At 32.9% G+C, this 21,519-nt stretch overlaps 1 protein-coding gene across 15 annotated transcripts in view; it reads left to right on the top strand.

Annotated features, from left to right (window-relative positions):
* LOC136028761 (hemicentin-1-like) overlaps nt 1–21,519 on the top strand; it is a 266,427-nt gene that overhangs the window by 213,361 nt on the left and 31,547 nt on the right. For all 15 annotated transcript variants that reach the window (XM_065706646.1, XM_065706644.1, XM_065706649.1 and 12 more), the window contains 2 exons: nt 4,176–4,427; nt 7,515–7,655. In XM_065706646.1, coding sequence (XP_065562718.1) covers nt 4,176–4,427; nt 7,515–7,655 — 393 coding nt within the window. The remainder of the gene's footprint in view (nt 1–4,175; nt 4,428–7,514; nt 7,656–21,519) is intronic.

Genomic DNA, 21,519 nt, shown 5'->3' with positions numbered 1-21,519 from the left:
CGTCTTCTACATGGGATAAGACAAGATGACAGCTGTTCTCCGCCATTCGTGCATAAGCTTTCTTGGGCGTTCGACCCTTATGACTCGTATTGCACCAATTAAGGTGTGGGTCTCTTGTTACCTTGGAGGATCCAGTTATCCTGAACAACAAGGCAATATTTTGTTTTTCATCCTGTATAGATTTGTGACTACTTCGAATACTAAACTGCTTCGAGACTTTCGCAATCGAATGGAAACAAAAAAAAAAACTTTCGACTTAAAAGCCCAGTCTCTCCGGTAATGAGATCCTATAGAAATACATACTGGACTTATTTATGAGCTATTGACCGTATTTCATGCAGGAGAAATGGTAAAGGGTTTTGCTCAAATGAACCTTTTAGAGATTTGAAAATTGGATAAAATTGGATAAAAGGAATTTCTTTTAACCTTCTCAAATATATAATTGCATATATAACTATGTATGTATATATATTTATATATATATATATATATATATATATATATATATATATATATATATATATATATATATATATATATATATATATATATATATATATATATATATATATATATATATATATATATATATATATATATATATATATATATATATATATATATATATACATATATATATATATATATATATATATATATATATATATATATATATATATATATATATATATATATATATATATATATATATATATATATATCTATATATATATATACATACATATGTATATATAAATATATATATATATATATATATATATATATATATATATATATATATATATACATATGTATATATATTCATATGTATATATATATATATATATATATATATATATATATATATATATATATATATATATATATATATATATATATATATATATATATATATACATACATATGTATATATAAATACATATATATATATATAAATATATATATATATATATATATATATATATATATATATATATATATATATATATATATATAAATAAGTTGTCTGTGTGTGTGTGTCGAGTGACGTCATGTTTGTGTGTCGACTGGCGTCATGTTTGTCGACTGACGTCATTATAAGGATTGAGCTGTATGCGTCATGAAGTTGTTTGTCGACTGACGTCATGTTTATCAACTGATGAAATGACATACCGGGACGCCAATGACGACCGGGACACAGGGAATATAAATGACGACCGGGAACCTCAAAGAGAAATTACAGACTGGGACATCCGGACACAAATCACGACCGGGACACAGGAAATATAAATGACGACCGGTACACATGGACACAACTACAACGGGGACGCCGGGGGCACAGGCGGGATATATAAATGACGACCGGGACAAAGGGATTGTTCGAATAGAAATTACAGACCGGACACTGGGACACAAATGTCGACCGGGACACCGGGACACAGGGAATATAAATGACGACCGGGACACTAAAAGAGAAATTACAAACTGGGACACCGGGACACAAATGACGACCGGGACACAGGGAATATAAATGACGACCGGGAAACAGGGACACATCATTAGAATAATAAGGTATAGATCTGAATACGGATTGTTTTTCCCATGGACAATTATATGTTGCATGTTCAAGAGTCAGTAAACCTGACAATCTATTTACATGCAACATATATATATATATATATATATATATATATATATATATATATATATATATATATATATATATATATATATATATATATATATATATATATATATATATATATATATTCATAGGTGAGACACAAGGACACAACTACAATCGCGCGTAACTAATATGGCGTGTAACGACTTACGCGCGCGGGGGGGGCTTGGGGGGGCGCGAAGTGCCCCACCAACTAGGTGTTGGGGTGTATACACCTATATATATATATATATATATATATATATATATATATATATATATATATATATATATATATATATATATATATATATATATATATATATATATATATATATATATATTGTTTGTTTCTTTTAATTGTTCAGGTAGTGGAACAAAAAATTCTTTTTCTTTCAACGATTTATCTACTCCAGGCTTTTGATTTTCAAAGGATGATATGCATTGATCAACAAATATGTAATCGGAGTAACATATTTTTTTACTGGTTTATACTCATTAGTTTAGTCATATACTGTTAATTTATTCAAACTAACTGTTATGTTTGAGGGATTTTAAATTTTAATCCTGTAATAGAAAAGCACTTTTACCTAAATCACAGGTATGTTAAATTTAATTCGAAATCTTATTAGCAGATAAATGTTCTAATTTGCAAGGTGATCATAATCAAAAGGAACACGTTTTAGTATCTCTAAAGGGTTTAGAAAGGAACTCGCAAATGTCGACTAATATACACTTGGGTTACCAAACTTAATCACGTTGAGGTTAATTGAGGACGGACGAAAACCATTGTCAAAGCTTGAAATAATTCAGCAACGACATCTTAAAGCTGATTGTTTTTACCAAGTGCAGTCGAGAAACCAATTGTAAGAAACGAACAATTAAGAATACCATTAGAAAGATTTTAACTGAGAAAATCAATAAGAATTCGATTGCAATTTAATTCAGAAAGCGAAATTGCTGGCAATTATGTGATTATTTAATTTATTTGATCTATTTTTGCTTTGAAGTGTTTAAAGGGAATTCATAAATGCCAACTGCAACCCATCAGTATTATGATATCACATTTGTTTTTACCATTGCTTAGCGTTTATACTTATAATTTGTGACAGGCATTATGTAGCTAAACGCTGTCCTTAAGATCTCCCTACACTAAGAATAAGGGTTTAGTTTACGGTCGAATCGATTTAAAAATCGTTAAAATGAGAGCGGAGGGGAATCCTGGCGTCCGGGAGCAGGGGAGTAATTTTTTCAAAATCCTTGGGGGAGATGTTGGAACTGATTTTCCCAAATCAAGTGAAAATGACCAAGTGGAAAACAAAAAATGAGCCATATAGCATAAAGCAAAGATATACTAAACAAAATTGATCTTTTACTGTTGACGATTGAATTTTGCAGGTAACTTTAGTTTTGACAAGATTTTAAAAGACATTAAATTTCAGCCGAAGGGCAAAATGGGGTTTGGGGGGCAGTGATCCCTCCCTGCCCGATTGAAAATAAAGCTCCTGATCTGTGAATCTATTTTGATGGATCTATTGGATAAGTGACATTATGGATTTTTTTTTTAAGAGGGAATAATTTGTCCTCCTTTGGATATGTTCGTTAATCCTTGTTTTTATAATGAATTATGCTTATTATCAGTTTTCTTTGTAAAACGTCTCCTTACAACGAGCTACTCAACAACATGTTCTCGTATGGCAAGTTGTTTCGTTACGAATCCGGTTATGGCGAGTTGTTCATCTCTTAGAAAGCAGTCTTCTAAATAACCCTAAAATATCACTTTCTGAAATATAAATCATTTTTTGTAAAGTAGGAAACAGTCAGTAATGGCTGAAATTAAAGAAAGTGAGTTTATATTTTCACTATACTCTTTACTTCAAAGCTGCTTAAAACCAAAACACATTTTCCAGGTAATAAAATTAGATGCACCAATCGTCGCTATTCACCATTCTTTATTGACCCATGAAATTGGACAGAGGCATAGACGTCTATTTTGTTTTATTTTTGAGATTAAGAGCGTGTAAGCAGCTTCTTCTTCCATATGATGTCGCTGATACGTACGGGGGGGGGGGGTTAGATTTTCATGAATTTACCAAAGTTCACTATATATTTTCACACAATGCACCAGTTTTCAAAGGTTAGAGAAAATTGCCCCCTCCCCCCGTCAGAAGAATAAGTTTCTATCTTGGGCGAAGCTTGATCAGCTCAGCTTTTAACTGCTTAAACGTGTTATCTTATGCATTATTGTGTGGTCAACCTGTAACAGCGCAAAGAACGATGCCGCACCTCGAATCTAAAGAGGCTATGGCCTAAAGCTACCCTTGGAAAGGTCTTCTCTTCCAAGGATTGTTGACTCTTAGTAGCCTAGAAACTAACGCGGTCTTGTGCTGTGACGGCTTGTCAGTAGTAACATATTTTCCACTACTTTGGATTACTGCTATGAGCATTTTATTTTGTTTTTACTGTTCTGTATTTATCCTTTGATTGATAAATTGTTCTTATTTAATTTCAGTTAAGCCCGAATGTGCAATTACACAACGAGAAATCGAAAGCCAGACTCGTCTGATCTGCGACGTTACTGCGAATCCACGCGATGTAAGCTTTACTTGGCTCTTTCAAAATACCACCCTCCATGAAGGCGTCACTAGCCGTGGACTACAAAGTGTTTTCACCCTAGACCATGGTGTTTCTCCTTTGGGAACGTATAGTTGTTACGCCAAGAATGATATTGGAACATCAATACCTTGTGAAATAGATGTCACTGGTAAGTGATTCAGTGGTATCTTTTAATAGTCCAACCTGGGATAATATAATGGAGGACAAGAACTACATGCCTTTTCGACGGACAAAAGATCTACGTCCAGGCATGACAAAACCGATAAATTCAATTTTATAAAACAACGGATCTATAATTAGCAGGAAGAAAAAGAAGAAAAATGACACGAATATTTGGCAACATATTATGTAACGAGGCACCTTGAACTTTGAGAAAGAAAGAATTTAGCTCATAATAAGGTAAAAAAGAACGAACTATCAAGTCAAAAAGGATGATTTTAGGTTTTGATCAATTTTATTTTTGAATCCTATCTTTGCCATTTTTAAGTTGGATTTAGACTCTTTCTCAACCTTGAGTTAACTTTTTTACTTTCTTACTTTCTTCCTACTTCTTAACCTTTTGGATATAGGCCAAATCTTCATCTAGCTTTTCTTATTTTTTCCTATTGTTCATAGACCCTTTTTGGTCATAGACATCCTTTCAAGATTTCCTTCTGCGCTTGAATCTCTTTTAGTTTTTATAACATCCCAAAAATCCTTCAAATAAAATGGGATGACATTAGACACTATCTTAATATTGTCTTTGTATTCCTGCTATGGCTCTGCTATATAGCAGCTTTCATTACATTCTTTATATACATTCCTGTACAACTCAGTACCATGGTTGTCGTGCGCTATTAAATCACACCCATTGACTTGTAGTTTTGTCCAGCAGCTATAGAGGTTGTTGTTAAATATACTCTTGGATACTACCCCGTATATTTAAATAGACACTTATTAGGAGAATAAAATTATTTTTTGTGAAATTGTTATTACCTTTCAAATGCTTTTTTTTTACAAAAATAAATAATAAAAACGAGTAGTCTATTTATTTCGCAAAACAAAAAAATAAATGAGTATTCGGATTCATATCAAGCCAGAAAGTGGTGATTTTCTCGGATGTATACCCGCTAAGTGCACAGTTAAATAGGAGGAGAGGGGGTCTGCCTTCTCTTAAATTGCTTACTTCTATAGAAAATGTGTTATGACGATCTGCTTCTTATTAGCCAAACTGAGATTTGTTTCTTCTGTCGAATCTATCTCTGCTGCATTTGCAAGCATTGGATTGTTGCTAAATGTTGGTCAATGAGAAATTCTAATTTCTAATAGGACTGGTTCATTTCATCCTTTGTATTTCAATTCGTTTCGAATACTGAAATCCGCCTCTTTTCAATGGCTAGGGATTTTGGTTTGCATCTCCCTTCTTTTTTTTAAACAATTCAAGATATTAAGGAAAAACCTCAAACGAAAGTATTCTAAAATCACTGAATAATTGTAGACGTTTCCAGTGGCAAGTATTATAGTACAATAAAGATACGACAAAAAAGGGATAGAACTTGAACACATTGCAACAGAGATGATTTTTATACCATTCGATAGAAAAACATACTTCTTAACATATCCAAAATCGACTTCGCTAACTCTAGGTAAAATGGGTTAAATTAGCCCTTAAAGTGCAGAAGAGAGGGGAGAAAGCTAAAAGTTCATTACGCGATAAAACATAAAAAGGATGTCTTCTATCGGGTTATTGAGGTCTTAGATAAAGAAAACAAAGGTGGAAATGGGGCACCACCAGTAGAAAAGGGATATTTTTGGAAATTCTTCTTTATTGATTGAAGTGGATTTGGGGGGGGGGGGCATTAACAAAGCTATTCTCGAGTTCTAATGATCATTTTGTGTTGGGGCTTATTTGATTCCAAATAAAGGTGACGTACAAAGGGTCAAGACGGATTATTATCTATTATAAATTTACTTTATTTGCCTCAACCACATCGGAACCGGTGGTTAATTAGTCAGTATCTAGCAACGGATATTATCCCCTCCGCAAATAAATTAAGTAAAAATTTAGTTGATGATGCGTCAATCCGTCTTTGACCTAACAATCTTCTTATCCTCAAATTTTGACAATTTATTGCTATCTTTTCTTATATTTTTTTGTTTAATTGTAGCTTTTTGTTTTCTTTTCTGTTTACCAAACTTTTTTCCATTTTATAAGTGGGTAAGAAATACGTTATTATTACAATTATTGACATGGTAGAAAATATGATAGTGATTAATAGAGTGAGAAATAAATAATAAAAATAAATGATTATAATTAATCAATTGAAAATTAAATAATAAGAATAAGAAAACATTCCATTCATTTTTTGTTAATCTGAGAAAAATCACAAGCTTTTATCCATCTGTCTTCCTTTTTCAAAATTAGGGAATTTTTGTCCAAAAATACGTTTTTCATAGAAAAAAAAAAATCGATAAAAATTTACGATTAGTGCATTCATAAATTGGGAACTCTCTTCTCTACCTTTTTAGCACCTTACTAAATCCTTTATGTGGCAGCAAAACTTTAAATAGGATAGGAAATTTTGTGAAACTAGATAGTTTTTGCCGAATTTTCTCACTCGTTTGAATTAATTTTCTATTCACGGGGCTAAGGACTGTTCAAAGAAATGTGTAAGAATAAGTATCAGAACATATTAAATAACAAAAATACTAGAATAAACATGTTAGAACATTAATAATAGGACATATTAGCATAGAAATAAAAACAAGAACTGGAATATATTTTATTCTTATTATCACTCATTTATGTGGTTTACGCATGCTGTCTCAAAAACTTAAAATATCTGTAAAAGAAAGGAAGATAAAAAAAAGGGGGCCAATTGTTTTCTGAATTTACACTGTCCAAATAATCCCCCCTAATGTACAAATATATAGCCCAAATTATATATTTTCCATCTATTCTATCACTTCTCTTTGTCTTGTCTTACGCTAAGCTGAAAGAAACTAACGAAAAAAACCGATCCTACAATGCGTCAACGGATGAACAGCTTGAGTGGTTGGGGCTATATCATAAAAGTACCATGTTTTTCTCTGACATGTTGTTGGTAAACTTTAATCTGTTTCCTGTACAACTGAAGGCCACATGACAAATCTTTGCATAAAGTCCTGTAAGAGGCTATTAACTTAGCTTCTGGTCCCGTTGATTAATATTATTTATTTAGCTGTTTTTGTCTCTAGTTCTGTTTTCTCTTTAAAGGCATGAGTGGCTTGATGGAGAAGATAAGTGACGAAAATACTCTTATATTGATTGCTATTGTCGTTGCTGCTGTAATTATGGTTGTCCTGGTTATTCTTATGATCTTCTGTATCTGTGCTAAAAGGAATTCAAGTGATAAATGTAAGTAGAATATTTTGTTAAGTTTCTCTGTGGAATAACTTGTGTTTTGTCCTAAGTTCACATGATTCCTCAATAACAAACGAGTTTAACAAGTCAGGTGGAGAGGAATTACAAGAGATAAAGGTGAGTAAAATTTCGTATTTAAGCTTCCCCATTTAGAAACAAAAAGTTTAAATGTAAAATATATTATTACTAAGGAATTTCATTCTTTTTATTGGTATAATGTTTTTCACAGAAGAGCCAATCAGGTTATGACTCTTAGATATTGCATTTTTTCGTTTGTCTAGTTTTATAGTTTAGAAATTGCTAACCCGAAGCCTTGGTTAACCAGGTTTAGAAAGGCGGGCTTCCCCTTCAGATGTAAGGAGTAACTTAGTTTGACTTGTGAATAATTTGTCAAGGAAATTTGTATTTTCTTCTACGTCTGCATGACTACATGAAATCACTGGGCAACGAGGTAAGTTGCATCATCTATTTAATTATTAATTTGATAAGACGTCATGCAAAAATCAAGGAGATAGAGCTATAATAAGAAAAGGAGCATAGGGAAAACGAAATATAAGGAAAAGGGAATAATAAGAAAAAGCATAAAACATTAAATAGAAAAAATTAACGCTTTAAAATGCATCATAACTTCAAAAGGTTACTGTGTAATAACTGATGCCCGAAGACATCTGTATATTATTGGTATCTTAGTCAGGCCTCTATCTAAGAATTTAATTATTGAATTTTCATCTCTATGGAATTTCAACATTATTATTCATCTTGCGGAAAAGCGATTCTTTGTCCGGCAAAATTTAATTAAATGATAGTAGCTGGTCGTACCGGCTACTATCGTTTCCATGGGTACGACCAGCTACTATCATTTAATTAAATTTTGCCGGACAAAGAATCGCTTTTCAGCAAGATGAATAATAATGTTGAAATTCCATAGAGATGAAAATTCAATAAAAAACAACTAAAACACACCAAAAATATGTTTATGTGCATTATTCATCTTGCTGAAAAGCGATTCTTTGTCCGGCAAAATTTAATTAAATGATAGTAGCTGATCGTACCCATGGAAACGACTAAGCAGTTTTGTTCATATTTGGGGATAGGCTTTGCTCCATCTTTATTTGGTTTGTGCTAAATGGTATATGTAGTCAAAATATATGTATGTAGTTCCATAATTGAATCATCATTGTATTTAATCATTGCATTTCATGATTAATATGCGACTCTTAGACAGGGTATAAACTATATTTGTTTATGTGAATCGTGGGGGCTGATCATATCCATGGAAACGAATAACCAGTTTTGTTCGTGCTGGGAGATAGGCGTTCCATCTTTGTTTGGTTTGCACTGTCTTTGCTCCTAACCTGAAGGCATAACATTAAGACTTGACCTTATTCTAACCTTAAGCTGTCTTTCAAAGTCAAAGTAGTATATATGTAACTCAAGTTAATTATCCGGCATTTCTGGAAGGGTTTCACCTTTTTTCAGACAAAGCTGGTAACTTAAAGTACTTTTTTTTCATCATTTGGTTGATTTGAAATCAAAAGATGGTTTCGTATTAAGGAAAACAATAAAAGAATGTCAAGTAAAGAAATAGGGATATATAAAGAAATTTTAATCGTGAAATTTAATAATATGCAAAGAAAAATGGTAAAGAAATATGTTTTTCCTAGGGAAGATTGTGTAAAAGAAATTTTACAGCTAATGAAAATTTCAAGTTCATATTAAGTTCTGAATTCCGAAAAGTACGAATGGAAACAAATGGGAACTAAGTTAAATAGTAAAAATAACGGGCCGCAAATATTATTTTCAACATGATATTCTTTTATATAATTTATTTTATGACAGTGTCAATATACAAAATAAGATGGTGGAGTAACAACCAGGAGAAAACGAACAAATCAGTGATTCAAGTCATCCAAGTTAATGTGATAATGAGCTGAATATTCAATAAATAAAGACAAAAAAATTGTACGAAACATTCTTCTTTTGTGTTCATCATCTTTTTAGCTATAACAGGATCTGCAAGAAATCTTACGACTAAAAAATTTTCGGGCACAAAATCGGGTTTTTGAGTTGAATTGTTCCATTTATTTCATTTCATTATATTTATTTCATTTCATTTATTTCATTATAAGGTTCATTTATAAAAATTAGAGAGGGCTTAACAAGAAAATCATAAAAAAAACATATAAAAAAACCAGAGCAGGGGGCTCAGATCAGAAGGGAGCATCGCCCCTCATATACAGAATAATTTTTGTTCGTTTTTCGTTTTAATATTGTTCTTTCCTTTTTTAACAAGTCTGGGAAATTATAAACCTTTTCTAATTCGTTCTTTGTTTTTTGCTTTTTTTCAAATCATGCCTAGGCCTGTCTATGATATAATGAGGGTTTGTCTATCATACTCCACATTTATAATAATATTCATAAAAAAAATTAAACGATGTTTAAAGACGAAGCACAGGCTCATAAAACTGAGTAAAACATACATACCCTAAACTACTTTAGAGATAACCAAAAACAAATAGTTAGAAAGTCGAATAAAGAGCACCACAAGTCATAGCAACTGAGGCGGTGGTTATCAGCAGAACTTGAAAGATTGGCCTCTCAACACCACTACGAACACTCTCAAGAATCTTACTGTAGGCAAGAGCTGAACATTAGGTAAAGATAAACCAGTATGCGTATCCTTGGTCTCCTAAGTTGACTCTAATTTCTAAAACTCTAATTTTGAGACCTTGTGTTGGTTATAAAAACATTACCAAAAAAATCGGTTGTTAAACAATGTAAAATATTTTTTAAACATTAAATATTTACGTTGTTATTAAATAATTAAATATTTATTTTAAATATTTATTTTTCCGTTGTTGTCATGTGGAAAATTAAATCTTGTTTATTGCTTCTAAGATTTAAAGGTCAGCTTCGGATTGGATTTTATATAAGCCATCTTAGATTTACTATTGAAATGCTTGAAAATCTCTAATTTGAAGGCAGGTTTTTTTTTAACGATCTGTCAACTAAATAGTTAGTACAAATGAGCTAGCGAGCGTGTGCAAAAATTAGAAAGTAACCTAAGAATATTTATTACCTGCTGGAAGAATTACGCAGTGCTATTCTGTTCAGACACGATGAATAAAAATTATTTGTACCAAGGTATGGAAGCTCGTGCCTTCACACTCACAAAAAAATTATTAGCAACACTAGTGCTTGTAGTAGATGTATATAGGCGCTATTTTTCTGACGCGTAGGAGCTCTAAAAATCATATTTCGTACTCTTCATGTCGTAATTTCACATCTAATTACAAATAATTGTTGTTCTTCTGAGCTGAATGCCATCTATAGCCGTTTATAGCCTTTATATAGCCGTTTATCTGCAGATCATGATTTTTATTATTTTTTCAGACAATTTCCCGTATTGTTACAAATAAAATTTAATTAAAAGTAGCAAGATTTTGGGCTGCAGTACCTTACGCACGTACGTTGTAAAAGGGTCTTTGACTCCAACCCCCCCCCCATGAAAAAAGTTCTGCTTTTTTCCCTATAATTTCAGACTTTTCAACACTTTATGTGCATTTTGAATCTGTACGATGAAAACTCATCTTGTTCAAAATTAAATACTACGTATTGCTTTCATTTTTAATTGTTTGTTGTCACGTATAAGAAAAACTGACGACCTCAAAAACACATTGCTGCTAACCTTTTTTTTGTGTAGAAAAAGGGTTTGACTTAATGTTTCCACGTCTTTTTTTTCAAATAGTGCCGTTCTTAATGGGATCTTTCTAGTTAAAGTTGAGAATTTTTCACTGTTTTAAGTTTAATTTCTAAGTGAATTAAACAATACTTTCAAACATGTTCAAAACGCCTTCAAACATCTTCAAATTGAGTATTAATCAAACTGTTCAATAAAGAGACAAAATATCAATAATATTCAACTGCAATTTCTGTAAGGAATTGCAGTTGTAACGATACAAAAGTATTCAACTGTTCGTTCAATAACGAGACAAAATATCAATAATATTCAACTGCAATTTCTGTGATGGTTGGACGTCGTTTTTCTTTCACAATGTCAATCCAATCATCACGACTAATCTTGCTTCCTAGATATTGGATGTTCCTATCTCTCGCTAAGGGATATGGAATATTCTTAGGAACTGTCAATAAATGCGCATGGGAGACGTGCATTGATAAATGTTGTGTTTTCTTCAATACAGAACTTTGAAAACGTTGATTCTTGTACAACCGATTGAAATACATTACCTCTATTGCTTGACCGAATTTCAGTGTCTCCTACCTAAAGGTCCTAAGTTTGGGGACGAGTTTTTCCTCCATTCCATTCTTAATCATTGACAATAAAAGCCTGGTCTCTTTGAAAATTCCTTGTTTTGAGGAGTAGTAAGAAAAACACACTTGGCAATTTAAAAAATATATTCTGCTACAAAAGCAGAATTTTCTAAATTGGTTATTCTATATTTTTCATTTTAACTATTTTAGTTCTCTCCCTTAATTAAATCAGTGGCACCATAGAATTTCCTACCTAGGCTCTAAACATGCGTATCAATTTCTTATTTTGTTTAAATGAGACTATGGTATGCATGAATCGGTTATAATGTGTTCAATGCTTTCACTGAGCATAGCACTTCTAAGCATAATTCTGATGTTAGATGTAACCCCAAAGTGGCTTTCACTCTACGTCCATAATTTTTCTATGCTATGGGGTTAAGTTATGTTATGTTCAGTATAACCTTCCACACTGAAGTAAGTCCTTTCACATTAGGCCAACCTAAAAATCTACAAAACAATCATAGTCGTCGCCTAAATTCGTTGCTACCATCGTAGGAAAAATTCAGAAAAAACATTAAATGGATAAGGCTTCTAAAGGAGTTTATTATTTTTTTCAAAATTTATTTATTCCTCATCTAGAAGTTCAATTTGTTGTTGCTATATTGTAGGTTCTGTAACTCCATTCACATACAGGAAAGGGATATAAAAGGAGAGATTTCCCCCTGAGATTTTTACAACTCGTTTCCTGAAAGAGAATATGAAAAATCGCAAAATATTTTGAAATTTGTTCGGTTTTGGATTCAGAGAGAAAAAAAAAATTCCAGTATCATAATTTACTTTTTTTAACAGAACACCATTCTATCTATCTATTTACTTCTTGCAATTGTAAGACATTGATTTATGCTTTATGCTAAGACAATAGTCTTTTCCTCCCTCCTTGTCTCTATTATCTACTTTTTATAATAATGTCCCTTCTATTCGTTATCGTTTTTCTTAGTTATTACTGCTCCATTGTTTTCTCCGTAATGTATTTCCAGAATTAGTCTTTTTGACATTCTTTTGTCTCATTTATCTTGTAAAATTTAGTTTTAAAATGTAAAGTAATGTAAAAATAGCTAATCTAATAATGCTTGCTTAGCTCTGTTAATTGTTTATGAAATGCCTGTTTTTCAGAAGTGATTTTGCCCTCTTTTTCTTTTTTTGTGCATTGTCTTCTTTCCGTGTTTTATTCTTTTTTTCTTAAGGAAAAAGGATTATTCTAGAATGGATTTGGATGAATGAAAATCCTTTCAATTAAGACCTAGCATATTTTTAGGACCTTAAGACTTTGAAGATCAAGGTGAGATTAAACCTAACGAGTGCTTAAAATCAAAGGTTCTTAGAAAATACTAAGAACTTTTACAATATATATATACATATATATATATATATATATATATATATATATATATATATATATATATATATATATATATATATATACATATATATATATATATATATATATATATATATATATATATATATATATATATATATATATATATATATATATATATATATATATATATATATATATATATATATATATATATATATATATATATATATATATACTAGCTGTTGGGGTGGCGCTTCGCGCCCCCCAAGCCCCCCCCCCGCACGCGTAAGTCGTTACGCGCCATATTAGTTACGCGCCATTGTAGTTGTGTCCCTGTGTCCCACCTGTGAATAGAGATAGATATATATATATATATACATATATATATATATATATATATATATATATATATATATATATATATATATATATATATATATATATATATATATATGTTGCATGTAAATAGATTGTCAGGTTTACTGACTCTTGAACATGCAACATATAATTGTCCATGGGAAAAACAATCCGTATTCAGATCTATACCTTATTATTCTAATGATGTGTCCCTGTGTCCCGGTCGTCATTTGTGTCCCGGTGTCCCAGTTTGTAATTTCTCTTTGAGTGTCCCAGTCGTCATTTATATTCCCTGTGTCCCGGTGTCCCGGTCGTCATTTGTGTCCCGGTGCCCCGGTCTGTAATTTCTGTAATTTCTATTCGAACAATCCCTGTGTCCCGGTCGTCATTTATATATCCCGCATGTGCCCCCGGCGTCCCCGTTGTAGTTGTGTCCCTGTGTCCCGGTCGTCATTTATATTCCCTGTGTCCCGGTCGTGATTTGTGTCCGGGTGTCCCAGTCTGTAATTTCTCTTTGAGGTTCCCGGTCGTCATTTATATTCCCTGTGTCCCGGTCGTCATTTGTGTCCCGGTGTCCCGGTATGTCATTTCATCAGTTGACAAACATGACGTCAGTCGACAAACAACTTCATGACGCATACAGCTCAATCCTTATAATGACGTCAGTCGACAAACATGACGTCAGTCGACACACAAACATGACGTCACTCGACACACACACAGACAACTTATTTTTATATATATAGATATATATATATATATATATATATATATATATATATATATATATATATATATATATATATATATATATACTAGCTGTTGGGGTGGTGCTTCGCGCCACCCCAACACCTAGTTGGTGGGGCGCTTCGCGCCGCCCCAAGCCCCCCGCGCGCGTAAGTCGTTATGCGCCATATTAGTTACGTGCCATTGTAGTTGTGTCCCTGTGTCCCACCTGTGAATAGATATATATATATATATATATATATATATATATATATATATATATATATATATATATATATATATATATATATATATATATATATATATATATATATATATATATATATATATATATATATATATGTTTTTAACTACGTAAAACATGCGAATATACAACATTCTTCGCTGTCCCATTGTCTGTGCATATAAATAGATTGTCAGGTTTACTGACTCTTGAACATGCAACATATAATTGTCCATGGGAAAAACAATCCGTATTCAGATCTATACCTCATTATTCTAATGATGTGTCCCTGTGTCCCGGTCGTCATTTATATCCCCTGTGTCCCGGTCGTCATTTGTGTCCCGGTGTCCCAGTTTGTAATTTCTCTTTTGAGTGTCCCGGTCGTCATTTATATTCCCTGTGTTCCGGTGTCCCGGTCGTCATTTCTGTCCCGGTCTGTAATTTCTATTCGAACAATCCCTGTGTCCCGGACGTCATTTATATATCCCGCCTATGCCCCCGGCGTCCCCGTTGTAGTTGTGTCCCTGTGTCCCGGTCGTCATTTATATTCCCTGTGTCCCGGTCGTGATTTGTGTCCGGGTGTCCCAGTCTGTAATTTCTCTTTGAGGTTCCCGGTCGTCATTTATATTCCCTATGTCCCGGTCGTCATTTGTGTCCAGGTGTCCCGGTATATAATTTCATCAGTTGACAAACATGACGTCAGTCGACAAACAACTTCATGACGCATACAGCTCAATCCTTATAATGACGTCAGTCGACAAACATGACGTCAGTCGACACACAAACATGACGTCACTCGACACACACATACACAGACAACTTATTTTTATATATATAGATATATATATATATATATATATATATATATATATATATATATATATATATATATATATATATATATATATATATATAATGAAAAGAGAAATCACCAATGCAACAGCACAAACATATAAAAAAAAAAAAAAAAAAAAAAAAAGGAAGACAGAAGGAGAAAAGGAAGACTGTTTTCCTACATTAGTGATTAATATAGACCAGCACTTGAATGAGGCCTTAACCCTACTCATCCATATAATCACATATATATATATATCTATATATATAAAAATAAGTTGTCTGTCTGTGTGTCTGTCTGTCAGGTGACGTCATGTTTCTGTGTCGACTGACGTCATGAAGTTAGTTGTCGTCATTTTTGCTATGACGGTGACGTCATTAAAGATATTTAAGACATATATGTTCACGTAGAAATCTATTAATGTTTAAGTTTAAAATGACTGATGAACTTACAATGGCAAAAGCCGATGAAGATGCTCAAAGAGTCTGTGCCAAAAAACTTGCTGCTGATAGAGAAAGTCAGAAAAGAAAGCGTGCCGAGGAATCAAAAGAACAGCAAGGAAACAGGCTTGAGGCTAAAGAACGCAAAACCGCGCAGTTAGATGAAGATCCACCTGGACAGCGAGAGTCAAAACATATCAAAACTGAAAATGATAGCGATGGTGATTGGGTTTGGGATTTTGACTTGGATAAGGTCATCAATGCTTACCAGATTTTAGTTAAAAAAACAAAGGTTCGGCGATATGTATTTCATAGTGAAGCTGAAAAATAAAGAAGAAAAAGAAAACTGAAAAAAGAAAAAATGTAAAAAACTAAAAAATACTAAAAAGAAAAAACACTCAAAGAGAAATTACAGACCGGGACACAAATGACGACCGGGACAGAGGGAATATAAATAACGACCGGGACACTCAAAGAGAAATTACAGACTGGGATATCGGGACACAAATGACGACCGGGACAAAAAAGACATTTATGATACGATAGACTCAATTTCAGGACGTATACAACTACCTGCTGATTTCTGTAATTTAGTGACGTCCAAAAATGAATTGATTGAAAAAGTAAATGCCTTCACCTAACCGTATCGCTGCTGTTTCGACATGTGTAGAATTGGATCGTGAACAAAGTTACAGTACGAGTGATCTATTGTCGTATGTACAAAATAACATTTCCAAGTTAACGTCGGAACAAAAAGACATTTATGATAGATAGACTCAATTTCAGGACGTATACAACTACCTGCTGATTTCTGTAATTTAGTGACGTCCAAAAATGAATTGATTGAAAAAGTATTTCCGAATATTCTAAAAAATTATAAAAATAATAAATGGCTAAGTGAAAGAGCGATTCTCGCACCCAAAAATATAGACGTCCACGAAATCAACAATATTGTTTTGACCAAGATTCGAGACCAGGCAGTCCTTTACAAGTCAGTCGACACAGTTTTGGAACCAAATGAAGCGGTTAATTATCCATCTGAATTTTTAAATTCCATAGATCTTTCAGGGTTTCCACCACACGTGCTACAACTAAAAATAGGCGTACCAATAATACTTTTAAGAAATATCAACCCACCAAAGCTTTGCAATGGCACGCGACTTGCCGTAAAAAAAAACAATGGAAAACCTAATAGAGGCCACAATCTTGACAGGGCCTTTTGAGGGTGAGGCTGTTCTTATTCCTCGCATTCCCATGATTCCAACGGATCTGCCTTTTCAATTTAAAAGATTGCAATTCCCAATTCGATTAGCATTTGCAATCACCATTAACAAAGCTCAAGGTCAATCATTAGAAAAATGTGGTATAGATCTTAATACTGATTGTTTTTCCCATGGACAATTGTACGTTGCATGTTCGAGGGTAGGTAAACCTGACAATCTATTTATATGCAGCGACAATTGGACAGCGAAGAATGTTGTATATTCGCAAGTTTTACGCAGTTAATTTGTATTGTATCTATCTATCTATCTATCTATATAAAAACGAGTTGTGTGTATGCATGTTTGTTTGTTTGTAAAAAGAGCGTTTGCATATGACGTCATTATTAGTACATACGGCTTTGTATATGCAGAGACAATGGGAAAGCCAAGAATGTTGTATATTCGCAATTTTTACGTAGTTTAACTCCTGCAGACGAAATGAATGCTTGCCTGAAAAATTCTAATTTATGGGCACACGTAAAAATATTAAAATTAACTACAAATATGCGTGTCCGATTGCAAAACGATGACTCTGGTCAAACATTCTCAGATCAATTGCTGGCAATTGGAAACGGAAAGCTCCCAGTAGTGGGAAAGCCAAAAATGTTGTATATTCGCAATTTTTACGTAGTTTGAAACACATATATAAATCTATCTATATTCACAGGTGGGACACAGGGACACAACTACAATGGCGCGTAACTAATATGGCGCGTAACGTCTTACGCGCGCGGGGGGGCTTGGGGGGGCGCGAAGCGCCACCCCAACAGCTAGTATATATATATATATATATATATATATATATATATATATATATATATATATATATATATATATATATATATATATATATATATATATATATATGTATATACGAGGCGTGTTTTTTAATTAATGTCCGTTTGATCATAAGTGCATAACGAATGATTGTTTAAAAAAAGTGAATTTATTTTCAAAGAGTGCATACTTTACTCTATTTAAAAGCATTAACAGCATAGTTGCCAAGTTTGTTGGAACGCTTATCATACCTTTCAACTAATTTTAAGGTAACCTCTGTATAAAAACTTGCCGCCTATTCCGCTAACCCGAAATTCACTTCCGTTTTTACGTTGTCATCATCATTGTGACCTTTGTCACTGAGGTGTTGCTTGAGGTTGAGAAACAGATGTTAATCACTTGGCGCAAGATCAGGACTGTATTGTGGGTGATCTAGAACTTCCCAGTCACAATTCTCCAACAAATTACGGGTCTGATCAGCAGTATGAGGTCTTGCATTGTCATGAAGAAGGACAATTTTCTTTGTCAACATGCCAAGTTTTTTTTTTTGTTCTCTTTAATCACTCTGCTGAGCTTTCTGAGGGTTAGGCAGTATGCTTCTGTATTGATAGTGGTTCCTCCGTTGCATGAAGTCAACCAAAAAAAAAAAAAAAAAAAAAAAAAAAAAAAAAAAAAAAAAAAAAAAAAAAAAAAAAAAAAAAAAAAAAAAAACACCATGCGTATTTCCAAACACAGACTCCATGATTTTGCGCTAGGAGAGAGGGTATTTGGCCTTCAAAATGTTTGATGGATGTTTGGTGTTTGAGTGGAAAATGTTTGAATGGATGTTTGAATGAATGAATGGATGGACGAATGAATGTTTGGAAAAATGAATGGATGTTTGGAATGTTTGAAATGGATATTTGGCCTTCAAGTTTTCAGGGGAGTGTGTGTGTTTCTATTCAATGTACTGTTGCCTCGATTTGGGCTGTATAAACCCTAGCTAAGATGCAGTAAAACGTTTAAACTTCAATGTAATTAGTGAGCCATACACATTCCTAGATGTCTGGCAAAAAAACTTTCAGAAGTGGACGCGTGGCGCGAATATTTGACCTAATCGGTACGCCAAGATACGTCAGTGTATCTTGTGCTTTAATATCGTGTTTATTCAACTGAACATTTGTGGGGAAACTTGAGCGGTGATTGAACACCAGGAACTCAGTCTTACTCTCAATAAATCGAAGACCAATACATTTATGCTCCCTATCGTGAATTCGAAAGTTTTCCTCAATTCCAAAGGCTGTTCTACTAATATCAAGGATGCCACCCGCATAGATAGCTAGCGAAACAATCTATATCTTTAAATATGCATGTGGTTAGAATATTTCTAGAAGTACAAAGCTATAGAATAATTTAAATAAAGCATATTTTTTGTTTTTTGAGGTTCTTTGAAGGGGTTAGTCTTTTCGTTCTGCGTCAAAGTCAAAATCTCTAAGAGAAACATTCCTCCCAGTTTCCGTTTTTGTGCTTATTCTTGTGTACTTGTGCAGGTTCACGAGAGGAAGGAGAGATTTCTGGTCAATAAAAATTTGTAAGTGCCTTGTGACAACTTTTGCCAATGGGCATAAGCAATTTCCCTATGGCATATATCTCTTTCTGCCATCATACATCCTTAAATACCTGTTAAAGAAAGTCCCAGGTTTTTTTTATGCTGTAACACAATACAAAAATGAATAATACACAATGAAAAATACAAAAATGAAGGCATCTGGTTTTAGAACTTTATTATGGAACTACTTAAAAAATTGTATTATTTTGATATATATGTTGTAATAAATATTCGGTTTTTAAATTTCCATTTACTGTTGCTTCGGGTGGATCCTACTTACAGTTCTTTATCATAAACAATTTGACAATTCTTGTTAACGATCTTAATGTCACTAATATATCTCGCCAGTCAATCGCGTAGCTTCCCAAGTAAATTATTTTAATTAATTGTGAGTCAATGAGAAGATTTGAGAAATGGCGGAAACAGTTCTGTTTTGAAACCTAGAATCTTCAAATGCACTGTGGCATTTTGCAAGATATGATTAGCCAGAATGAGTAAGGGGTTTAAGTTTTTATAGTCTTTTATCAGTTTTGGAAGTACGAAGAGCTCATAAGCTGGATCTATGACCGAGAGGTAATTTTCAGGAAGATGTGATTCCATCTTTCTCAAAATTATAAAACATTAATGTTATGGATGTTTCTATTCCTAAGTTCACTAGACCACTAGACCAACTGTTTCTATTCCTCAAATGTAAAAACAAGGAGAAAACATATTAGACCTCTATAAATATTTCTACTGGAGACACTTCACTCCAGCCCTTAACCAGACAAGGCCAAAAACCTTTGCACATTCCTCTTTTACCCTACTTTGTTGAGTGACTTGGTGACTATCCTGTCAGTGGTCTAGTGAACGTAGCTTGCACCTGGGGCATGAAACTCCTTATGTCCCCTTCCTCCTTGAAACACAAGTAAAGTAGCATCTATATAATTTACCCATAGTAAATATCTAACGTAAGCAGCAATATAAAGTAGCATCTACCTTAACATAGCCGTAACAGGCGTTTTATGAGTAACTACTACCTAACTACGCTACCGCATAATTCTATACTGTTTTTCAGGATGAATAGGGACAGAGGCTCGAGTAAGCTTTGAGTTTAAGATAAAAGATTCAGTTTGAAAAAAGGAAAATCAACACTAGGACTGGACTTAAAAATGTAATAGTTTTACTCAAACAATTGGCACCCTCCGAAAGTCGCTCCCTGCTCTTATAATGCTGCTATATTTACTTCAACCCGATTATTTTTTAATTTGTACTTTCTGTCTTCGAGTGAAAGGGTTCGTCACTCTCATTAGTCTGTCCAAAGTTATATCTTTATTCTGTCACAGGTTAATATACCTTGGTGTTACCTTTGTATTCCTATTTACCCATTGTTGAATGAAAAAAATTTCAATTTTCAATTTGTTTCATAATTCTGAGTATGGTCATTATCAGTATAGTATTTATAATTCTTTTTTTTGGGGTGAAGTCATCTGTTCCTAGACTAAGAGCTATGTACTAAAAATCTGTTTTTTTTCCTAATTGCTTCCAGTCCCTATTTTACTATATGTTATTATTATTGTGTATTAACCATAGTAGTGTGTCTTGTGTGGTTTTTCCTATTTACCTATTTACCTATTACCTATTACCTATTACCTATTACCTATTTTACCTATTACCTATTTTCCTATTTACCCATTGTTGAATGAAAAAAATTTCAATTTTCAATTTGTTTCATAATTCTGAGTATGGTCATTATCAGTGTAGTATTTATAATTCTTTTTTTTGGGGTAAAGTCATCTGTTCCTAGACTAAGAGCTAGGTACTAAAAATCTGTTTTTTTTTCCTAATTGCTTCCAGTCCCTATTTTACTATATGTTATTATTATTGTGTATTAACCATAGTAGTGTGTCTTGTGTGGTTTTTCAAATCATTCTTCTTTCCCCGATTTGAATATTCTATGCATCAGATAAAAAAGGAAAACAAATATTATAAAACAT

The sequence above is a fragment of the Artemia franciscana genome, chromosome 7 (assembly GCF_032884065.1).
Source record: "Artemia franciscana chromosome 7, ASM3288406v1, whole genome shotgun sequence".
In the NCBI taxonomy this organism is placed as follows: Eukaryota; Metazoa; Arthropoda; class Branchiopoda; order Anostraca; family Artemiidae; genus Artemia; species Artemia franciscana.
Note: the sequence above shows the minus strand (reverse complement) of the source record. Positions and strands in the feature narration are given on the sequence as shown.